The sequence below is a fragment of the Nanorana parkeri genome, unplaced genomic scaffold (genome assembly GCF_000935625.1).
Source record: "Nanorana parkeri isolate BGI_ZX_2015 unplaced genomic scaffold, ASM93562v1 scaffold468, whole genome shotgun sequence".
NCBI lineage: Eukaryota > Metazoa > Chordata > Amphibia > Anura > Dicroglossidae > Nanorana > Nanorana parkeri.
In genome coordinates this window covers 179,348-203,005 of record NW_017306736.1, presented here as the reverse complement: position 1 = coordinate 203,005, position 23,658 = coordinate 179,348, and the positions used below count along the sequence as shown (strand labels likewise).

Genomic DNA, 23,658 nt, shown 5'->3' with positions numbered 1-23,658 from the left:
CGATGGGTGAGTTGGGGGACTAAAAGGATCTATATTGTCACTGAGCATGCAGTTTTCCTCTAAAATTTTTTATATATACAGTATATATATATATATATATATATATACATACATACATATATACACACACACACACACACACACACACACACACAATACGATATCTATATTTGCAGGCTGTGTTATTGCACAATGGCTGTGCTTTAACATTTCGCTTTACAATGCATGTTTATAAGTCATAAACAAAAATGCCCACACTCTAGTAGATGCTTTATACCAGCAAACATCGATTAGGAAGGCTGAGTGATTGCAGTGAGTTATAGTTATAAACAAATGGTACAGCAAGAATATACAATTGTAAAAGTAAATAATAATAATAAAAATATGATAGCATTAAAATAAGCCAAAATGTGCTCACTCAAAATAAGTATTTATTTTAACAAACTGTTCAGTTTATACAAGAATGAATAGAAGTTTTATTACCACTTTCCTAGAGCTTTCTGCTAAATCACTTAAAATTGAGTACAGAAACAAATCTGCAGCAGAACAATTGGAAATGTCCTAATGACCCCAGAAACCTTCTGTACCAGTGGTAATATAACATTTAGAATATATTTTAAAAAAACCCATACAAATTTCTAAAGAAGGAACCGCAGAAGATGTGCGATTTGGACAAATTTCCACCATTTGGAGTATTTGCTGTTTGTGTGGCAGGTCCCAAGATTAACAATAAATTGAGGTTTCACTAATTCACGAAAGAGGAATAGTGCTTGTTACTTGTTCTACTGCATTGGTGCAGGGTTTTCTCCCTCTAATTCCAAATCTTCCAGCTTCTGCCAAGGTTTTAATACTGGACCTGGTATTACTACTGTCTGCAAAAGAAAAACAGCCAAATAAGCAGAGTTAATAAATGAAGCTGGCAGAACCTCATGTATGATGCATATTATTCTTATAACATGTTACAATCTCAGTGTCTATGAGGCATACATTATATAATTTGAATGATATCAGATATCAAACCATTAGATCACCACTTTATGGTTAGCATTATGATACAAGTACATGCATTGTTTAATTTTCGTTTGTAAAACACCAGTTTTACAGAATCTACTTCAGAAATCCAACTGTCTCATCTCCTGCAAGGACAGTATGGGAAGTTAGGCAGTTCACAAAACAAACACGCGTGACACTCAGATCGGAAGTCATTGTTCAGCTGAGAATTTGATTTTCAGATTGAAGTTTGTCAAAGTCAGGTGGTGCCGACAGGGACACCCATGGATTGTATTTTGGACAATTCAGCATTAATCGGCCACAATCCAATCTTGTATGGCTAGCTTAAGGCTGGTTCACTTTACAGCCGTTGAGCAGTGGTGGACAATGCAACAGCCTAGTTTCAGTAGGTGTAGTTCACACCTGTGCGCTGAATTGAGTTGTGTTAAAATCATGCAGGTGTCTTTTTATCGCAGAACTGTCCAACGCATTCACAATGTGCCACAAGTGTGGTAATGCTTGCACTGGTGTGAACCCAGCCTTATGGTCCCCTCTCCACAAACTATTGGAAATTATTATTATACAGGATTTATACAGCGCCAACAGTTTGCACAGCGCTTTACAACATATGGGAAGATGGTACAAGTACAATACCATACAAAAGGATTAGAGGACCCGCTCGTGAGAGCTTACAAGGAGGGGCAAATGATACAGAAGGTAATAACTACGGGAGTTGAGCTGGCTGAAGGAGTAAATGTAGATGTACAGTTTTTAAGAGGTACCCTGAAGAGGAGAGTTTTCAGGCAACCCTAAAGGAAGGCAGAAGGGCTTTTTCATTATTTTCATTATCAATTAGTGGGCTGATTATTTTTTTTTATTTTTATATAAGCTAGTCCGCTTTATTACAGCGCAGTTTTTTTTTTTCACATGTAAATTTTTATTTATGTGATAAGAAATATAAACAGTTACGCAATAGCAAGTACATAAAAATAATGTAGCTAACATAAAGTGTATTCTATATTATAAGTGGAGGTGAGGGGGGAAGATCCAGGGTGACCAGCTCTGGTGAGATCGGTAAGAGAGTATCCTGATCACGGTGCATTGGCGGCAGGCCTCGACGTACATCCTTGGGAGGTAAAGGTGTGGTAAACCAAATTGGTATGCCCAAACGTTGCTAAAAAGTTGTATAGTCCTCCCTTGGAAGCAGTGGGCTCTACGCTACGGGGAGTCCCGGCTATGAGCTGAGGTTTTAAAGGTATGTCCAGTGGTTTGCACAGATATCAGGGTGTATGGTATAAGAAAAAAAGAAAAATCCGTGGGAGAATGAGGGAGGATGGGAGGTATGAAGAGCTGGAGAGGGAAGGGAGGGTCATGGAGAGGTAGTCTGTAGTGGAAGAGAGAAGTGGAAAGTGGGAGACCTTCTTACCTTTGTTCCCGCCCCGCCTCCTGTGTACCCCGAAGTGGCTAGGATGTGTGTTAGAGGCTGGCTGAGGTGTAGGGGGTCATGGGTATTGAAGGGGTGTTAGGTCCTCAGAAGTGGGAGAGCCGTTTATGGCTGAACAAGGGAAACGTATAAGTCCGTGCCCTTGAATAGATACCAGGCTGTCCAGGTTTTCAGGTATTGAGGTGTGGTATCTCTGTCATAAGCAATTAGCTCTTCCATGTTTGCCACAGTGTCTACCCGTGCTAGCCATTCTCTGATTGTCGGTGGATGTGTCGACTTCCAATGTCTGGGGATCACGGTTTTGGACGCATTCAGTAGATGTATTACCTGAGATTTCTTGGTAATGTGGTGGGAGGCATCGAAGTGAAATAGTAGGAGAGATTGCCTTGAATTCTAGTGTGACACTTGTTATAGTTCTTATGTGCGAGAGTATTTGACCAAAAGGTTGCGATCAGGGGGCACGACCACCAAATGTGGAGGAGCGTGCCAACTTCCTGTGAACAGCGCCATCAGGTATTAGGCGTGTTAGGGAAAATACAGTGTAGTAGATCAGTGGTTTTGTACCATCTCGACCTTAACTTGTAATTGGTTTCCTGGATCTGTACGTTCATTGAGCCTTTCAGCAAGAGTACATCCATCCTCTCCCAGTCTTGTGGGGTGAGATTGGTAGATAGGTCTGCTTCCCATTTCTTAGTAGATGGCGTGGGTGACAGTGTGGAAGAGCTCAACAGTAAGGAGTATGACTCCGATACTGTGTGTGTGATTCTGCCCGGAGACGTGCAGAGCTGTTCAAGGGCGGTAAGGGGGAGTGTAAAGTGTTGTTTAATTTGCCTATCATTGAGATAATGGCGAGGTTGCATATATGTCCATAATGGTGTAGATTCCGTAGGAGAGCCTATTGGTGAACCTAGTTGGAGCTGCTCTATCAGGACCCATTCTTTATATGGGCCATGCTTGGTCCAGTCTATAATGCGCGTTAAATGGCAAGCCCGATAATAATTCTGTACATGCGGGAGCCCTATACCTCCAGAGGATTTTGAGCGTGTTAGAGTTGAGAATCCGATACGTGGTGACCTACCCTCCCAAGGAAAGGTACGAAAAAGGGCATTAACCGAGGAGAAGAAGGCTTTGGGAAGAGCGATGGGCACCATCTGGAACAAGTACAACAGTCGTGGCATGGCTGTCATTTTGAGAATTGCTGCACGGCCAAACCAGGAGTATAGCCCCCTGTTCCACTCCTTCATATCTAGTAGTAATCGGGACAATTGAGTAGCGAAATTAAGGGAGTATAGCTTCTGCAAGGCAGTGGGAAGTTCAATGCCCAGGTAGGTAATGGAGGTGTCCGCCCAACGAAAGGGAAAGTGTAGTTTGCAGAACTGGACCAGGTCATCAGGAAGGGAGACATTTAATGCGGCTTATTTGGAAAGGTTGATTTTGAAGAATGAGATTGATGCAAAATCCTGGAATGCACTTAGTAGATTGGGGAGCGATATTCTCGGCTGTGTCAAGAAAAACAGCAAGTCGTCCGCAAATGCAGCCACCTTAAATTCTTTGTAAGGTGTATGAAACCCATGTATGTTGGGATCCGAGCGTATTTTCCGGAGAAAGGGCTCTAATGCCATCACAAAAAGCGGGGGAGATAAGGGGCACCCCTGCCGCGTACCGTTGAGAATGGGGAAGCCCTCCGACAGTGCGCCGTTTACCCGGAACTTCGCAGTCGGATTATAATACAATAGGGCTATGCGGTCCAGCATGCGGGGGCCCACGCCGAGGTGAGCCAAGGCAGCGAAGAGGTAATCCCACGCAACCCTATCAAATGCTTTCTCAGCATCTGTAGATAGGAAGAAGCCTGCCTGGACTCTGCTTTTAATCCAGTGGTGAAGGCCTATCGCTTTCGTGGTGTTATCACGTGCTTCCCGTCCCGTTATAAAGCCTACTTGATCACCGTCGATTATGTCGGGGAGGAGAGAAGCTAAGCGGTTAGCGAGTATTTTAGCATGTAGCCTAACATCAATATTGAGCAAGGATATGGGGCGATAGCTTGCGCATAGGGAATCGTCCTTTCCGGGCTTCGGCAGCACGACAATATGGGCCTCCAGAAAGTGGACCGATTCGTGTGGTTGTCTGGGGGTCAGGTCGAAAGCGGACAAGAAGTGAGGGATAAGATGTTCCGAGAAGGTTTTATAGTAATGAGATGTAAAGCCGTCGGGACCAGGGCTCTTCCCTGGCTTCAGTTGTGATATCGCTACCTGGATTTCTTGGGCTGTGAAGGGGGCTTCCAGGTCTGTTCTAGATGCGTTGCTTAAAGGGGGGGCTATGTTCTGTCAAGAAGGAGTCTATGAGTTCTGATCTGGTGTTGTGGGCGGGGGTAGAGGGGTGTTGGGCAGCAATGCCGTAAAGTTTTCCATAGTAGGACCGGAATTGGGAAATTATCTGTGGTGTATCCAAATGTTTGGCGCCTGAAGCGTCTACGATTTGAGAGATCGTGCGGGTTGCCTTTTGGCGTTTCAAGGCCCTTGCCAGGAACTTCCCTGCTTTATTACTATGTTCATAATATATTTTGCTGCGGGATATAAAGGCCTTTTTGGTGTTCTCGTGGATTAGTTGAAGGAGATCATTACGCGCTTGGGTCAGTTCCGACAAGTGAGACAGGGCTAAGGATCGTTTGTGTAGTTCCTCTAAGGTGGCTATACGTGCAAGTAGAGCGGCGCTTCTGGCTTTATTCCGTTTGTGGAGGAGGGCTTGGATACGGATGAATTCTCCTCTAATTACACTTTTGTGTGCTTCCCACAACATCAGTGGGGAAGAACAAGTGTTGGCATTCAAGGCAAAGAATTCCTGGAGCTTGTTTTGGATCGTCGATATATGGGTAGGTTCTCCCAACGTGGAAGGGTTCAGTTTCCATACATGAGAGCGGGAAGATTGTAGAGGGAGCGTGATGGTCATGGATATCGGGGCATGGTCCGAGAGGATCATAGGTTCAATTGTGGCACCCACCAAGTTGGGCAGGTCTCTTTGAGAAAGGAAGAGATAATCCAATCTAGAATAGCTAGAGTGTGGGTGGGAGAAGAAGGTAAAGTCCTTCACTGTGGGATGGAGGAATCTCCAGGTATCATGAAGGTTAAGGGACGTCAGGAGTTTCTTAATGGAGCGCAAGCTACGGAAGGGGACCGATGATTTGCCAGTGGAGGAGTCTAGGAGGGGATTAAACGGTACGTTGAAGTCCCCACCTAGAATAAGCTTACCCTCTGTAAAATCCTGCAGTAAGGAGCACACTTTGCGAAGGAAATGGGCTTGGTCAGCGTTGGGGCAGTAGAGATTGGCAATGGTGATCGGAGTGTTATGTAGCTTGCCCTTTAGAAGGATGTAACGACCTTCCGGGTCAATTAATTGGTCAGTGATTTGAAGGTCAATGTGGGCCGAGATAATGATGGATACCCCTTTAGATTTGGAACTAGCCGATGTGGAGTGATAGACTATAGGAAATTTGCGGTTGCTTAATGTGGGTATGGCGTCAGATCTAAAATGCGTTTCCTGAAGTAGCACTATTTGAGCTTTGTGATGCGAGAATGCCCGAAGGAATTGGGATCTCTTTTCCGGGACGTTGAGTCCTTTGGCATTCAACGATAGGACTTTCACTGAGATTGGAGCGGCGTGGGTGGAGACGTCGGGTCTGTCCATGGTGTATAGACGTACTTGTGGGGGGGGATGTCGTGCGTATTGGAAGAACAGGGGGCAGGTTAAAGCTCACTAGAAATGGAAGGAGGCGGGCGGGAAGGGGGAAGGGGGGGGGGCGTAGGAGATGAAAGAGGGATGTGACTGGGGTATATAACCAAGAGAGGTTCTCAAGGCACCTGGGTCTTGCAGGTTTTGGCTAAGGGCAAGGGGTGAGGGGGGTAATAAGTATGGAGTAGGTAGCATTGTTTTGGGGTCTGGGGACCTTTTCCATCCATATGGGAAACATGTAAAAAAACAGCTACTAAGGACTATGGTGGGGTAGTGTATACACGACTCTAGGAGTGGCGTTCAACCCCTGCAACAACTAGGGGGAACAGCAAAATGTGAGTCATATTACGGGCATGGCCCCGGTCTAGACATAAGCCTTGTAGCAACGTTGGGTCATAATGCAAAAACATGGATTCAGGCTACAACATGAAATAAAATCTTTTAACAAGCACAATCACGTCAGCATTACAAATAAGAGGTAATATGCAGCCAAATTTATACCGGTATGTTAGCGTCTGCCTCGGGCAACGATCCCCCCCATTCCCTTCCGTGGGAGCTTGGATAAGAGTTGGCCGTGGGTTAGACCCAGGGAGGGGGAAGGGATGGGACTGAGGGCAAGGGTAGGGTTCGGTGTTGCATCTAAGGGTGAAGCCAGGGAGGGGAAGGGTAGGAGGGAGGGGGACCCCAACATGAGCACCATAATAATGCGCGAGAGAGCTAACGGCTGCAAGGTAGCGCATTTGGGATAGAGTGTGGCGACCTCCTCCCCCCACCCCCACAACTACTCAGCGGGAAGTTGCCCGACCCTCCGATCAAGTGCTGTTCCAAAGCAGCTATTCGTGCCCTATATCAAGAACGAGTTAAAGCTGCGTACCTTTAATGTTATGCAGTGCAGCAGTTGAGCATTGTTGAGGGGGGTACTTTGTTCGGGTTGGCATGCCAGGTTCAAAGGGAGTGCGCTTCGAGTCGCCTGAGATCATGGAGTCCGGGAGGCGCTGGGGAAGGACCGGACCCGGGGATCATCTGGTGCCGGGAGTGAGAGCCGATGGGGATCGGGGAAATGTGGGGAGAGAGGGATCGGGAGGCTGAGGAATTACTATTGGGTAGGGTGTATGATCTCTAGAGGTGTAATAAGGAACCCTATGCCCGAGGCGACACCAGCGGTATGTTTCGTCTCAAACAGTACATTTCTTCCCGCCAAATGTTTTCCCGTGCAGCCGTTGGCAACGGCTGTCCCCGTACCCACCATGTGATACGATAAATCTAGTTTGTAGTTACAGTGTGAATGGGAAAGTCAAATCAACATTTGCCATCAATTTCACTTCGGGTGATTTAGCGACTACCGCCGTCTACAGGTCCCCCCCCCCCCCGGGCATGTCTGCGTCCGGGGAGGGGAAAGGACAGCTATAGTGGATATTATGGAAGAAGGATCAGGGTGGTGGAGGGGGGAAATGTGAGGAAGGGGGAAGGGATAGGAGGGGAGGGTGATCTGAAGGAACGGGTCCAGCGAGTGTTATAGATGATGATGGCGAACTCTAGTATAGCCATCAGCGGCTGCCCAGCATCAATGAGATCTGCCGCGTCGACACTACCCGGCCCCGCGTGACACCGGGTGTGCTCCTTCAGAACGTCGAGCCCCTGTGCGGTCCCAGGGCAGCGCCAACTGGCAGCACTAAACCATGCCGATGATGACAACATTAATATGATTAAAGAAATCATATAATTTACAAATAGGGTATATGCATCTTGCGTAGTCTGATCAGATGGGTCCGCGTCTTCTCCAGCAGGCTAAATCCCCCAACAGTTACAGTGGAGCATCCGTATAGCGGGGAGACTAGAGGATCATGTCTGGGTTGGGGACCACGATGGGTGGAGGGCGATCTCTAAGGTTGAGGGGTAAGGGGGGGAAGCATGGAGAGGAGCGGGTGTTAGAGGAGTGGAATACTGGGGAGCACTGGGTGACTGGAAATGTAGCTTACAAGGTTTGAGTGCAACTGTAGCTGTTTCAAAGAACATTGTAGGCAAGACATATATATCTGCGCATTTCCTTGCCACAGAGCCCGCTCATCTTCGGCCCACGCGCCCAAAACATCGTGGGTGATCCGTAGCAGGAGTAGACTAGTTGGGGGATAAAATGAAGTGTCAATGTGATGGTCTATGGCAGACAGTGGCAGCGGCAAATGTCCAAAAGTTATTGTTACATTGCGGGTGTTTTGTGATGAGGCTAAAGCATCAAGGTTGATCCGGGGGGTTAGGAAGGGGGGAGGAGGGTTACGAGTTGTGGCGGACCTCCATGACTGGAAGTTTTTTGTGATGAGGCTAAAGCATCAAGGTTGATCCGGGGGGTTAGGAAGGGGGGAGGAGGGTTACGAGTTGTGGCGGACCGCCATGACTGGTAGGGAGAGCTGGTAGGGGTCGGTGGGGCTGGCCACGGTGGGGGCAAAGGGAGATAGTGGAAGTCTCAGAGAGCTCGGCGTCGGAGGGAGAGGGTGCCACTGTAAGCAGAAGAACATAAACAGTACCTGTGATCCATGTTGTCAAAAATCCAGTTTTCCAAGGTGTGTAACGACCGGGTGTTGATACGAGTTGTGTGCGTTATGGTTAGCAATGAGGGGGATGTTAGACAGGGGGTAATCTGGAACCCAAAGGGGCCTTATTGGTGCGATAAACGATCCATTCTGCGAGTCGGGGTGTGAAGCAGCCTTCTATCTGGGGAGCTTGGCGATGAGAGTGGAGGAGGCCCATCATGTAGACGAAAATCCGCGTACCATTCCGGAAGATCCACTTGGGGGATACGGAGTTGCTCGCAAAACTTCTGGAGATTTGCCGGGATCGTGAGGAGGAAGGTGCGGCCTGATAATGTGGCAGCCAGGCCAAGCGGAAAGCGCCATCTGTAGGCGATGCCTCGTGATCGGAGGGATTGCAGCAGAGGCCTGAGGGCCCTTCTGTGTTGTAGGGTAATGTGGGAGAGATCCTGGAACAACTTTATTTCTGCATCATGAAAGAGGATCTGCGGTTTCTCCCTTGCCCCGCGAAGGATATCTTCCTTCAGGCGATAATCCACCAGGCAGCATATGATGCCACGAGGAGGGTCGGCTTATCTTCCTTTAGGACATAGAGCGCGATGAAAGCGTTCCATGCTAACAGGAGATTCAGGTGGCCTATCTAGCAGGCCGTTGAAGATGAGAAGTAGTGTAGGTTCAAGTTGATCCGTCTCCACGGTCTCTGGGACACCTCTTACTCTCAGGTTGTGGCGGCGGCCTCGGTTGTCCAGATCTTCCAGATGACGGTGCATCTCGAGCATGCGGGTGGTGTGTGCATTAGAAGTCTGCCGAGCCCTAGTCAATGCCGCAGAATGGCGTGTGGTCACTTCTTCGATCGAGAGGATGTGACCTGTTAGGGAGTGAAGGTCAGATTTTAGCTCCGATATCGCCGCTCATAGCGTAGACTTGATATCCGAAGCTATGGTATTGAGGTCGGACATACGGGGCATCTGTCCCATCAGGTCTGGATGAGGTGGTTGAAGGTCTTCCATCGACGGTCTATCAGGGCTGCTGTTTGGTGAATATTCCTCCGGGAGGCTCCTTCCAGGTTGAGAGTTTGTTTCTTTTGGATTTTTAGTTGCCGGGGTGTTTCTCCCAGTTTTCCCCATGGTGGAGGTAATATCGGGTGGGCGATGCCCAGATAAAAGCTTATAGAGGGGTGTCAGGAGAGAAGATCTAAGCGTCCATCTTGGTCTCGAGCCAGGCCACGCCCCCGGAAACGCGTCAACGCCGCCACACTACAGTGGCACACAGGCAGATTGCAGTCTCAACTGCTGTTTCTTCCAAAACATCCACACAAGCTGTTTTATGACCCTCCATTGTGAGTACCATTGCAATTTTATCTTTGTGTCTTTTAAAATAAAAAATAATCTGCATTAGGTTGGGCGCCCTTCTGTCCTTTTTTGTATTCCAGTTTTACAGTTTCTCCCGGCTGAAGTGGGGCAGCACCCCTAGTTGTTTTTACTTAATCAGGATCCGTGCACAGCGCTTTAACTTTACTATATTTGATATATACACATATACATATATTTACACACACACACACACACACACACACACACACACACACACATATACACACACAAATTTATTAGAAGTGCACCGAAATGAAAATTTCTGACCAAAATTAACAAATTTGTCAGGCCAAAACTAATTTTGTTTCTCAATCTTTTTAAATATTTTATTTGTATTTATTTTTTTCTAAACTTAAAAATAAAATAACATTTTTTAACCTTATTTTTGTATTAAATATGTTTATTTTTTGACTTTACTGTCATTGGCTCTGGGGAAATATCAGAGGTCTAAACGGACACCTGATATTTCCCTTTTCATAATCCATTAGTTCTTTTCGATAAATCGGATAAAAAAAATTAATACTATCTTTTATTTAAAATAAAATACACAGATGAAGTGTTACTAAGTTTTCCTCAGAATAAAACTGCATGCACAATTTTTTGCAATTGCACTGAAACGCAGGGCACTGCAGTACTGCACGTTCCAATGCAGGCGATCACACTGGGGTGAGAGGAGTGTTTAGGGTGTTATTCAAATAAATGGCACCGCAATGCACCTCCTGCAGCAGAATTTGTCAGGCTTAAACTGAAAATGACTTTCCTGGCCTCCTCATGTCAACATTCCTATGGGTCAGCTCCACCTCTGATCCCACCCAGGACAACCCTTTCCTAGCCAATAAAAAACAGCTTGAGCTCGCCCCCCTCCCCCCACCCCGTTCTGTTTTCTGTCTCGCTCAGGTCATCAGGAGTATGATGTTGCCTTGAGAAGATCCTTTCCCCCACTTCCCACAGGTTTGGCTCTCCTAGTGGAGGATGTTGATGTTGGGAGTAAATCTCCCTGATTCAGCGTGCGCCTTTCGTCCAGGGGCAATCTATGTTATATACAGCTTAAACAGCTGTCTTTTTTTCCTTTTTACCTTGTTTTTCTTTTACCTTCTCTCTGACTGTTCCCAGTGTTTGCTTAGCAGCGGGCGGGAAGCTCTCCAGAGCGTCCTGCTGCTGCTGCTAGATTGAGTGGGGAAAGCGGATTGCCAAGTCTTCTTTCAGCTGTTGGGTGGCTTGTCAGGCTTTCCCCAGTGCTACACATATGTCAGACAGGCTTGCTCGTGGGCTCTGTCCTTTCTGTCTATGAAATAACCTGCTGATGCTTTTTTTCTGCTCTGTTGCCTGTGACTCTCTGTTACTCTCTATCTTGCGTCCTTTGGCTGTCAGTGTCTTGGGCTTACTTTTCACTATATTTTCAGGCTGTTCTTTGGCTTCTATAGTTTTTTGGTACCTGCTGCTATCAGTCCGCCATCTCCGTCAGCACAAAAAAGCTTCCAGAAAATCTATAAGGTCCCGCCATGGTCATTCTGACAGCCCGGATCGTCGGGAGTCATTAAGAGGCTTTCAGCGGGGAGGAAGGTCATATTCATCACGCTTGGGCAGATCCCCTCGCCCGCAGTCAGGGCAGTGTTGGGCCTGCGGGGTTCAGGCCATGATTGGAAAGCTGGTTTGCGAGACCTGTTTTTGGGATATGGCGGGAAGGAGTCGGAAGCAAAGGATGTCCAGATTTTTATCCAAGAGGCAGTGGAAAAAAGTATGCAGCAGTTTTTGGATGACAAAAATTCCACGGAAGCCTCTACATTAGGGATTACGTCGGAGGTCACGCCACTCTACACCTGCCCCTTCAGAGGTTCAGCTCTCAGATTCGGAGGTTTCCGAGGAACCTGCAGTGTTTGATTTTGCTCTAGTACTGCCATTTGTTAAAGCAGTAAAAGAGGCAATTGATTGGGAGGAGGAGGTGCAACCTCCAGAGTCTAAAATGAGAAAGTATTATCCATCCTTGAAGAAAGAGCTGCCAACCCTCCCATTGATATTTGAAATCAAGGAGATGATTGGAGGAGGGAGTGGAGAAGGATTTTTACTAGGGATTTCCCGATGCCACTTTTTCAGGCCCAAGTACAAGTACATCCCCTCATGTACTTGCCGATACCAATTACTGATACTTTTTCATAAAGGGACAGGCAACTTTAAATGATCCATAGTACAACTACATGTTATGTACTATGGATCATGATTTAACCTATTCATGGTGGAAAGCCAATCAGGAAACCGGGGTGGGTCATTAGTCGCTGCCCCGCTTTCTGATTGCACGGGAAGCTGGCTCCATGTTCCCCTACGGCACTGCCGGTCAGAGGAAATCTTCAGCTGACCAGAAGTTCCAGTATTGGGGAAGGTATCGGAGCATTTGGGCGAGTACTTGCCCAAATATTCTGTATTGGTGCATCCCTAATCAAAACTGTATTTGACTGTGCTAAATAGTGCTTCTCAATGAGTGCTTGCAATTTGCCAGCAAAAAAATTCAAAATGCATAGGGCTGGACTGTACAGGCGGAGGGTAAGGACTGTTCACCGAAATGTAAGTATAGCCGGGGAGGAAGGGGGGGGTTCAGATTTGATTGGGTAATTCCATTTTCCCATATTACTTGGGAAAGTGAGCTTGCTCTTTAAAAGGAGGACTCAGCCTCATAGTTCGAGCTGATGTGTGACAATTAAACTGTCATTGGTCGGCTCTTTAGATCAGGAAGTGAGAGAACACATAACCGTCGCTCGCTCACTTCATGATCCTGTCCCTGCAGAGAGCCGTAACTGTCACTCACGGCTCCCTGCAGAGATTCTCCCCCTCCCCACTCCGATCCTCCAGCACTGACTGGAGGAACGAACAGGGGAGGGGGTGGGTACAGCTGGATCTGCCTCTAGATAGGCAGAGCCAGCTGTCAATCATGCAGCTGGGTGGATCTCGATAGTAATGTCAGGATCCATGTCGGCTGCGGCGGTCTCCGTATATAGTGAGCTGTAGCTCGCGGTATACTGAGCTTTAGGTCACGGGAGGACGCTAGTTTATGTCCTCCCGTGACCCGTAGGGGAACTATGGGGAAAAACACTGACCCCATAGTTCTCCTTTAATGCACATTGTGCATGAAGGAGAGTGCTGCTGCTTGGCTACCACAATATGGCACACAGTGGAATGGCGGCAGCACTCAACGCACACGCACAATGTCCTATACATGCATTTATTTGCCCCAAACTGGAGGTGACACGTTCTCCTTAAGGTGACATTAAGAGTCTATTACTAGGGGTGGGGATAAGCGCTTAGGCGTGGTTAATGGATCAACTAATTGGAATCAACTAATTGATAATTGTTGTCAACGATTCTCATTATCGATTACATTGATTAGTTGTTCCAGAATTAAAAGCATCCCAACCCCTCATGTCGTCCAAAATAAATGTTTATTGTAGAGATTAAGAGAAGAAACAATAAAAATGGTGCATATAAAGTCAATATAAAGGTCACAGGAAATATGGAGTGTAAGCACACTAATTATGAGGTAACATGACTGTTACTACTGTTACACTTGTTGCTAGGGGGTTATACAAAAACCGCCCTCTGGTCATGCCATCTATCTGCTCACTGCTTAAGGGGCGGTCTGTTTCCCTGAGGCAAAAATGCTCAACGTCAAGGGGCTGTGCTGCACACACGACCCCAAGGGGGGGGTTGTTGGTGGAATCTGCACAGTTCTCCTGCACTGAAGGATTAGCATCAGACCTATAGACACCTGTGCATGTTGGAAACAGTCATGCACACTCGCACCCACACAGTTCATGGAGGCCATCTCAGTATCAGGAAAACACCCTCATGTAACGAAAATTGAAAAAGACTAAACACTTATGGAACCATAAATTCAACTTAAAGAACAATGGTTTAGAAAAAAAAAAAAACATCCATCCAATATGTCCAAAGGTACTAAATAAAGTGCCAGTTCAAGTCCATTATGCTAACCGGATTATATATATATAAATAACGAGACATAAAAGGGGTGAACATTAAGGGAGAAACAATAAGGGAGTGAAGGCTCCATCGGATCCCACAACTCAGATAAGGCCACGGTGAAATGAAACAGTTATATTAGCAGTGCGTCAGTCCCCCTCCAACCAGGAGAGACCCCAGCTCATTACAAGGCCAGGAAAGCTGCTGTACCCATATACAAAATCCACGGGGTCCATAAGACTGCACATGGGGCCTGACGTTCATGTAGTGAGGCAGTCAGTTCTTCAAGGCGCATAATCAGACACAATTCTGCAATCCATTCCTGCACAGTCGGGGTGACCATTGTGTTCCAGTGGCGAGGGACAACATTGCGTGCCGCAGCCAAAGAGGAACAGAGTAGGTCCTTCTTGACAGAAGCAAGGGAGCCAGGAAGAATAGAGAGAAGGGCTATTTTAGGTGATGCCGTTAGGTCAGTTCCCATTACCTGGTTGTAGATGTCGAAGACCCGGGTCCAGAAAGGAACCAATAGCGGGCAGCTCCACCAGATGTGTAGGAGGGTGCCCTCTGCGTTCAGACACCTCCAGCAGGATGAGGACCTATCGGGGAATATTTTATGTAGGAGAGTCGGGCTTCTATACCAGCGGGTTAGGATTTTATAGCCTTTTTCCTGAGCCGAACAGGCCACTGAGAGTTTATGAGTGATCATGCACGAGGTTCGGATTTCCTCTTCAGTAAGTGTGATGTCGAAATCAGTCTCCCATCTTGTCATGAACGGAAGGCGGCCCTGGAACCTTGTCGTAAGTAATTGGCGGTATAGTTAGGAGATGACATTCGCCCGCGCTACAAAGGGATTCAAACCAGGTAAGCGGGCGTTGAAGAGTGGCCCGATCCCTCATTGCAGCGTAGAACGCACAAAGCTGGAAATAGAGCAGCCACGATCCTGGCATATGGGGACTGTCTGCAAGTAGAGTAACCAGAGGTTTCAGGTTCATCCCCGTGAGAGCTTCGGTCAAGGGTGAAGGTGCATTGGATGACCAGCAGAGGAAGCTGGAGGAAATACAGCCAGGATAAAACACTAGGTTACCCATTATGGGGGTCATGGGTCCCCCTGGGGGAGACAAGCCATGGGTCCTAACCAAAAGGTCCCACACTCTCAAGAGGGGCGGAAGAGTGAAAGGGAGCGTTGAGGAACGGGGGCGGTGGGCAGGTGTAAGCCAGGGTATCGAGAAAGGGAGTACTGGCGAGATGTAAGCTTCTAGGGAGACCCAGAGCTTGTGAGCTGCATGGGGTTTCCAATCAAGAATGTGGGTAAGGAGCGTAGCGTAATAATAGGTCTTCAGGTCAGGTAGGGCGAGGCCCCCTGCGTCCTTTGGGCGGACCAAGATGTTGTAGGCCAGTCTCGTGCGTTTACCATTCCAGATAAAACGAAGCAGTGCAGTACGCAATTGACGGAAAAACGAGGATGGGAGTGTAAGGGGAAGAGTCTGAAAGAGATATAGAAAGCTAGGCAGAATATCCATTTTAAGGAGCGCAATCCTCCCCATCCAGGAGTGTCGTAGGGAGGTCCAAGTCTGAAGACGAGAGATAGTAGATTGGAGAAGCGGAGCAAAGTTCAGGCGATAAAGATCTGCTTGATCCGAGGACAAAAGGACGCCGAGATATTCAATAGCAGATTGTTGCCATTTAAAGTGAAATTGTTCCTGGAGGTTACCCACCTCAGTTGAAGGGAGGGAGACGCTTAAAGCCTCGGTTTTATGCAAGTTCACCTTAAAGTTGCTGATGAAGCCAAACCTCCGAAATTCCTCTAGCACGGAGGGAAGAGCAACACGGGGGTTGGACAAGTAGAGGAGAACGTCGTCCGTATATAGTCCCAGCCTGAAATGCTGGTTTTGGATACAGACCCCTTGGATAGACTGGTTTTGCTGTATGGCTTCTGCAAGGTGCTCCATGGCCAAAATATACAAATACGGGGACAGTGGGCAACCCTGTCTGGTTCCATTCCGGATGGAAAAAGGAAGGGACAGGGAGCCGTTTAACCGCACACGAGCAGTGGTAGAGGGCCATAACTTAATCCACAAACAATTTCGGTAGTCCCACCTGTTCCAGGGTAAGAGAAAGGAAGTTCAGGTTGAGGCGATCAAACGCCTTCTCTGCATCAACCGACAAAAGGCACATAGGTAGGCCTGAAGATTTAGCATAGCGCATGAGTGTTAGCGTCTTGATAGTATTGTCTCGGGCCTCGCGGAATGGGACAAAGTCCACCTGATCCAAGTGGATAACGGAGGGGACATAGTGACTTAGGCGATTCGCTAGGAGCTTAGCGTATAGCTTAAGATCCACATTGATAAGGGAGATTGGGCGATAATTAGAGCAGAGCGTCAGATCTTTGTCAGCTATAGGGATAATCGTGATATGTGCTTCTTGCGACTGTCGGGTAAAGGGGCAGTCCGCGGAGATGGCGTTGAAAGTAGAATGGAGTAGAGGGGCTAGCAGGTCTTGAAAGTGTTTATAAAAAGCACCAGTGAAGCCATCTGGTCCCGGACTCTTCCAGGAGGGAAGTCCTCCAATGGCCCCTGTAACCTCCTCCAGGGAGAGGGGTGGCTGCAATATGAGGCCGCCTGTTCCAGGGGGTCCAAGATCGGGGATGAAGCTCCTGGGGCAGGTAAGTTATACAGTTCGGCGTAGTAAGTCTGGAACACTTGCGCAATCTGGTCAGTACTGTGAACCACCCGGGCATCTTTCGCCTGTATTTGAGGGACGTAAGTTGCGTTCGGATGGATCGTGCCAACAGACGACCTCACTTATCGCCATGATCATACAATGATCTGCGCAAGGACTCCCTGTATTTTAGGGAGCTGAGATCTAGGAGGGAGCGGAGATCAGAACATTTCTGTTCTAATGCTAACAATATGGTGGGAGCTCGGGTCGACTTATGTTGAAGTTCCAGCGAGTGGATCTTGCCTAATAGGGAGGTAAGTTCCGCCGAGCGCGCTTTTTTCAGGCGGGTGGCATGGGAAATAAGGATACCCGAGTAGGCATTTGAAGGCTTCCCATTTGACCAGGGGGCGGTATCATGCGTAGCATGTGTAGCAATAAAGGTTGATATTGCGGACTTGACGGCATCTACCGTGACTGGGTCGCGTAGCAGCGTCTCATTAAACTACCACGTAAAAGAGTGGGGGGGCTGTCCAGGGAGACAGAGAGCTAGAGAAACAGGGCAGTGGTCCGACTACACCTGGGAGTCAATAGCAGCGTGGGGGTCCCACGAAAGGTGGTGGTGGGACACCAGAAAAATAATCAATACGGCTATTTGAGCAATGGGGGATGGAGTAAAAGGTGTAGTCTCGCACAGAAGGGTTTAGTATCCGCCATATGTCCACCAGCTGGAGACGGTGCAAGAGGGTTTTAAGGCGATTCAGGTGTGACAGAGAAACAGAGGATCTCCCCGAGGAAGATTCTAAGCGAGGATCCAGAGGGAAATTAAGGTCACCGCCCAGGACTATGTAACCTTCTGCAAATGTCTCCAACCGGCGGAGTATGGCTAAGAAGGAAGGCAACGGAGACTGATTAGGTAGATAGACAATAACAAATGTAAAAGGTCTTACGGAAGAGGATCCCTTTCAAGAAAAGGTACCTACCATCAGGGTCCCGATCCACCTGTAGGAGCTGGAAAGGCAGTGTGGAGTGAAAGCAAATGGCTACCCCCTTGGATTTAGAAATGGAGTTATTACTTGTATATACCAGGGGGTAATATCGTGAGGACAGCCGCAGGGCTATGGGGTCCTTGAAGTTGGTCTCCTGTAGGAAGAGGACCTGCGCACGCCGCTTATGCATGGAGTAAGCAAGCTGAGAGCGTTTACATGGCTCATTCAATCCCTGAACATTCAGGGAGACAAACATCACAGATAACATTGGGTGTTATTCCACGTGGCAAATGACCAAAAGCTGCGGTCCAGGGGAGCACCAGGGACACAGAGAGGGAGATGGAAAGCACAGAGACAAGGGCCAGAGAGAGGGAAGAAACGAGATCCGCAAACCAGAGGGGAAGAGAGACGACATAAAACACAACCTAAGGGGAAGAGTCTTCCATTGGTCACAACAAGGGTATACCAACCCAGTTGGCTCACCTATGGGGGGTGTGGAGAAACCAAGGGCAACAGGTTTCGCTCCAACATCAGAACCGGGCATCACTATGAGCAAAACAGTAACGGTAAATAGTCAAAATAAAGTGCCAAACATATAAAGGCAACTAAGTGTGCATTCCATAAACAAAAACATCAACATATACCAATACAGGACAACTTATGCGGGCTGTGGAACAGCCAAAACCTGCGAGGATCAACCAGCGTGCCACGCAAAGGGGAGGAGGGGCGCAATGGGATGGGGTGGCGTCAAGTGAGATGGGGAGGGAGGGAAGTAGGATATGGGTCACAGTTCTATCGTACCGTGGGTAGAGGACTCACCAGGGCGTATGTGAAAATTATAATGTTCCTCCACTCAGGGGGCGGGTCCCCCAAAAGGGGGATCAATCCCACTACAACTATGTGGCACGTGCTAACAGTGCGAGGATGGAGAGCATCCTGTGGTGGACACACAACCCTGCGGGCAAACCCCAGGAGTGCAGACGTCACATGTAGCAGTCCATGGGTACAGCTGAGGCTTGAGATAGGGTATTGCGCCAGAAGAGCAGCTAGGTATACGTGGCGGGAGAGGGAAGGGGCGAAAGAATAGAGGGGAGGGGGGTGGAGGGGAGCAAGGGGAGGGAAACCTAGGCCCAGGGTCCCAAAGTCAGTAATAGGCCATGTACCATCTAGAAGTCAGAGGTCCGAAGCTGAAGGCCGGATCTCAGAAAACCAGTGATCAGCCCCCCCCGCTTCATCCCTGGAGAACAGGTGCCACCACAGGGAACCGTCACCCAGGTGGGAAACCCGTCCAGGGAGATGGAGATGACCAGGAGTGAACAAAGTATACAGAGGATGGAAGCCCCACAGGTAAGGTATCTAAGTACAACTGATGGTTAACCCATCGGGTGGACCCCAGTAAATCAAATAAACAGCAAATAATGCAATATAAAACGTCATTCGGTTGCATAGCAATACATTACCCGTGGTACAGTCCCCAGCACGGCCTGATGGTATGAGCAGGGGTGAGGTCCCATGGCCACAGTAAGTCCCAAACTTCCACGTAGTGGTCCTCTTCAGCAGATGTGTACATAAGGGACGAGAGGTAGGCAAGTGTAGGCCTGACCACGGGACCGCCACCACAGTGGCCCACCACCCGCAAGGGAACCATCGGGAGCATAGCACACGGGGGCGAGTGTCACAGCTGGGGCAAGGTCCATGATCCAATAGTCCACTTCCATCCTCCAGGGCAGTAGGCACAATGGAAACAGGGTGCAACAGCGGGACATCCAGGCACAGGGAAGGGTCATAGGCTCCCAAAGCAGGAAAAGTAGGGTGACGAGATCCTCATGCAGGGTCGAAGTGGTAGCAGTGAGCTGCAATCTTTAAGGCAGGGAACTGCGTGAAGTAGGCTCCCTCCTGGACTTCTTAGAATGAGACACCAGTCCACTGGGGAAGTGAAGGCACCTCAGGGAGTATGGGAGCCGGTGGATCCGGCCAAGGGTCCAGTTCCACAGAGGAGATTCCCAGGGTAGTAGTAAAATCATCAAGATCAGTCGGGGAACGCAGGATCACCAGGCGGCCATTCATTTGCACCGACAGGTGGAAGGGGTAGCCCCACCTGTAGGGGATGTGGAGATCTCGAAGTAGAGTGGACAGAGGTTGCAGGGCCCTATGACGCGCCATGGTGCGGGGTGACAGATCCGGAAAGAAGGTAATAGTTGCTCCGTCAAAGTCAAGGGTGCCACGCTCCCGGGCTTTGGCCATGATTTCCTCCTTCAGTTTATAGAAGTGGACCTAGCACAGCACGTCTCTGAGCTGTTGCGCAGAGGCGTTCCTAAACCCAGGTACCCGTTGCCTCTGGTAGGCCGCGGATCCGCACATTGTTCCTCCTGTTCCTGTCCTCTGCATCGTCCATGTGTGTCCACACAGACTGCAATAGTTTATGCGGTGCCAGTGCAGGCGTTTGCAGGGCTGCGATTGCCGTGCGGTGCGCATCCATGTGCAGGTCCACAGTGTCCAGCGGCTATGGACTCCCTTAATCGCCTCTTGCAGGCCAGCCACATCTGCCCTGTGTATGTGTTCAAAGCGTGTGAACAGGGCCTCCATGTCTCTCTTAGAGGGGAGATGGTCTAGTAGCTGTCTCACGTCAGCTGTAGAACTGCCAGGGACCGAGTCCTCATCAGAGGTGTCTTCCCGGTCCGGCAGGGCGGGCGACATATCAGCCGGCTGGGAAGAGGGTGAGTCCAGGGTGGCCAGGGAGTCCCCACAAGGCGCCGCCATGCGGCCCACTGAGTCGGCTGTCACCGGAGCCGCAAAGAAATTGTTAATGCCGCCTCTCGGGTTCCGCAAATGGTCCAATTTGGATCACTGGGACTTCTTACTTCGTTTGGAGCCCATATCGGGAGGTAGCGAGGCGGTCAGAGGCACTTTCGCCGCGATGCCCGGTTCTCTTCAGCGGAGCAAAGGACAAACACGTCCAGCCGCTGCCATTAGCAAGCTCTGCCCCCCTCCAACCCTGTAGATCTTTAGGTGCTATACTTAGATAAAAACAAGGACAATGAGCCTGTAAATTAATTTAACAAAAATATCAATATATGTAGATTTGTGGAAAAAGTACACTCTTGGCTTCAGAAGCTACTCTTTGACCCCTTTATTAGAAATGACTTCTTGTAGGTATTTTGCATACCCGCTCACCAGTCCTGGACATCGACTGACATTGACTACTCCTCCATGCACAATTCCTTCAGTTGCATGATATGCGGGTTTCTTTCATTTTTTTTTTAAATCCCCCCCCATCTCATCTTTAATTGGTGTATTTGTTAGTGTGCTTCAAATAATTATTGTGTTGAAAGATCCATTTCAGGCTTTAACTTTTGGACAGACACCTTCTCATCCAGCACACATTGATATTATGCAAAAATCATAGCTGTTCTGATGACAGCAAGGAGCTCAGGCCCTAAAGTAGCAACGCAAGCCCAAACCATAACATTTAGAATACAGTGCTTCACAGTTGGTATAAGGTTCTTGCACCAAACATGTCTACGGTGTCCAAAAACTCCATCTTTGATTCTTTAGTCACAGATCACAATTCAATAGCTTATTGCTCGGCTTTAGAAGCCGAGCAATGAGAGCTCAGGGACCGGAAGTGATTGCTCATGGTCCCATAGAACGGTCAACGGACGTTCGCTGCTCTCCTCCCTAGCTTCCTACCAACACCCGAGATGCCTGTCCCGGGCCCTCAGGATGTGCAGCGGAGCCTGGGAAACACAGCGGGGGGTGTAGCTGGCAGAATCGCTTCTATTGTAAAGCCGACGACCAGCTCTAAAAATGTACACAAGAGTCCCGGCGGCTGCCTGTTTTAAACGGGCCCGCTACCAGTGACGTACTATGTACGTCACGAGTTACTAAGGGGTAAATTGATGCAGTTTCTGATTGTAGGTGCATACTTTGACACCAACAAGATTTGCCTACAGATCCTGTGATGAAATGATGAGGTTTTCTTAAAACTGTTAAAAGCTGAATTTGCTGGGTCAGGCAGCCCTGGACAAATGAACTGTTTTAAGAAATTTATGCCATTTGTAGATTATTTTTCTTACAGTGATATGATTGATTTCAAATCACTAAAAGGTTTAAATAAGACAGGTTTTCGTCTTTAAACTCCCTAGGGAGGTTATAAAAATTGGCACTTAATCTGGAACACCAGTTTCTAATTTTATGGATTTTAAGTGGTGGTACATGTAGAGGTGTACTTTCCTTGCGTGACAAATCTGCATTTTTGTTAATTTAGTTTATAAAAAACTAATATCAATTTCACGTGTCATTTGTTCACATATTTTACCTTTATCTGTAGACACGGTCTGAATGAAGATTTAATCTTTGCCTATTCAAATATGTTGAACATATTTGAATTCCCATGTATGTACATGACTGCTTTCCACTCTGCTGTCCATCACTCATATAGCAGAACAGAACAATGCCTTCATTCACATCAAGTACTAGATTGATATCTCAAAGCAACTTTGGACCAAAAATTTAGTCCGACCATTTTCTGTTTTGTTCCCTCTTTTCTCATCCCAAACACTTCAAAACCTCTTTCTACTTGGAGGCTCAATTAACCAATTTTGCTAGATCCCCAAATTAGGAACCAAATCGCAACACCAATATCTCATACCAGCTGACCATGTCACAATCCAAAATAAAACATGATTTTTGCACTTACCAGAAAATCCTTTCCTTGGAGTATATTAGGGGACACGGGGTTATTTCTGGGACAAGGAGTTTATAACTGCTGCCTACAGAAGACTGGACACTAGCAACAGCCAGATATAACCCCTCCAACTCTAATCAAGCTCCAGTTTTGTGGAAAAGCAGTAGTTGGAGTGGACCATAAAGACAGAGTGGTGGGACCCATTTCACCTAATGAATTCCGAGAAAAGGATTTTTATAAAAAGTAGAAAAATCCTGTTTTATTAATTGTTCATTAGGGGACCCAGGGTTAACCGAGATAACAAGGGCATCCAAAAAATGGGTGGGCAAAAAAGGCAAATTAAACACCAACAAGCTCTCCAAAACAACCAGGGTAGTTTGCAGCTTAATGAACTGGTGGAAAAACCTGTCAAAATCTAGCATCAGAAGAGGCCTGAACATCCATTTGGTTGAACTAAGAAAACATGTGAACAGAAGATCTGGCCATGTTGCCAGGCATAATCTGATTAGGGATGTGAGATGCATACCATTGTAAAGAGATTGCCTTCTTGTCCCACACAGCCAAAATGCTAATTTGCAATGTACTGGAATGGAACTGGAAAGGAGGCAACTATCGATCCTAGAACCTGCATGCAAAAGCAAAGCGTATCTGAACCTCTGAACGGAGAGTCAGAAATTTGTCTTGCGCAAGAAAAACCCTGTATCTAGTAGGATTTTCCAAATGAGGAGTTGGTTACAGCTTTGTTTTCTTTAACTATTTCACTGTCAGGCCCTGTGCATTTTTAAAATCAACTGGCAAGACCATTTTTTGCAATTTTTTCAGTTTCTAAAAGAAGGCTAAATGTAGCCAACGTAAGTCATACTAAGCTGGCCAGCTGGAAGCCATTTTGTTCCACCGTATGCCTTATGTTGGTGGCAGGGAAAGGGTTAAGGTTCAGGACCCAAACAAAACTCTGCAGAACCTGAATAGTTTGAAAGACATGGCAGATAAGACCAAAACACAGGCAGCGTTGAAGCACTAGAAGCATGGGGAGATGACATCCACAGAGATAAGAAATAAATTCACAGTGGATGGGGCGAAGCAATTACTGAATTGATGGATTCCATGAGGAATTTCTGCGTTCAAATGAAGATATTGAGTACAAAATGGGGACAGAGAACAGGTTTGAGTAGATACAGTATATTGCCAAAAGTATTGGGACGCCTGCCTTTACATGCACATAAACTCTAATGGCATCCCAGTCTTAGTCCGTAGGGTTCAATATTGAGTTGGCCCACCCTTTGCAGCTATAACAGCTTCA

General features: G+C 47.6%; 1 protein-coding gene across 1 annotated transcript in view; it reads right to left on the bottom strand.

Moving 5' to 3' along the window:
* Positions 1 to 782: 782 nt before the first annotated feature.
* The window catches only part of MRPL45 (mitochondrial ribosomal protein L45), a 188,268-nt gene continuing 165,392 nt past the window's right edge, over positions 783 to 23,658 (bottom strand). The window contains exon 8 of the mRNA XM_018560593.1: positions 783 to 872. Coding sequence (XP_018416095.1) covers positions 783 to 872 — 90 coding nt within the window. The remainder of the gene's footprint in view (positions 873 to 23,658) is intronic.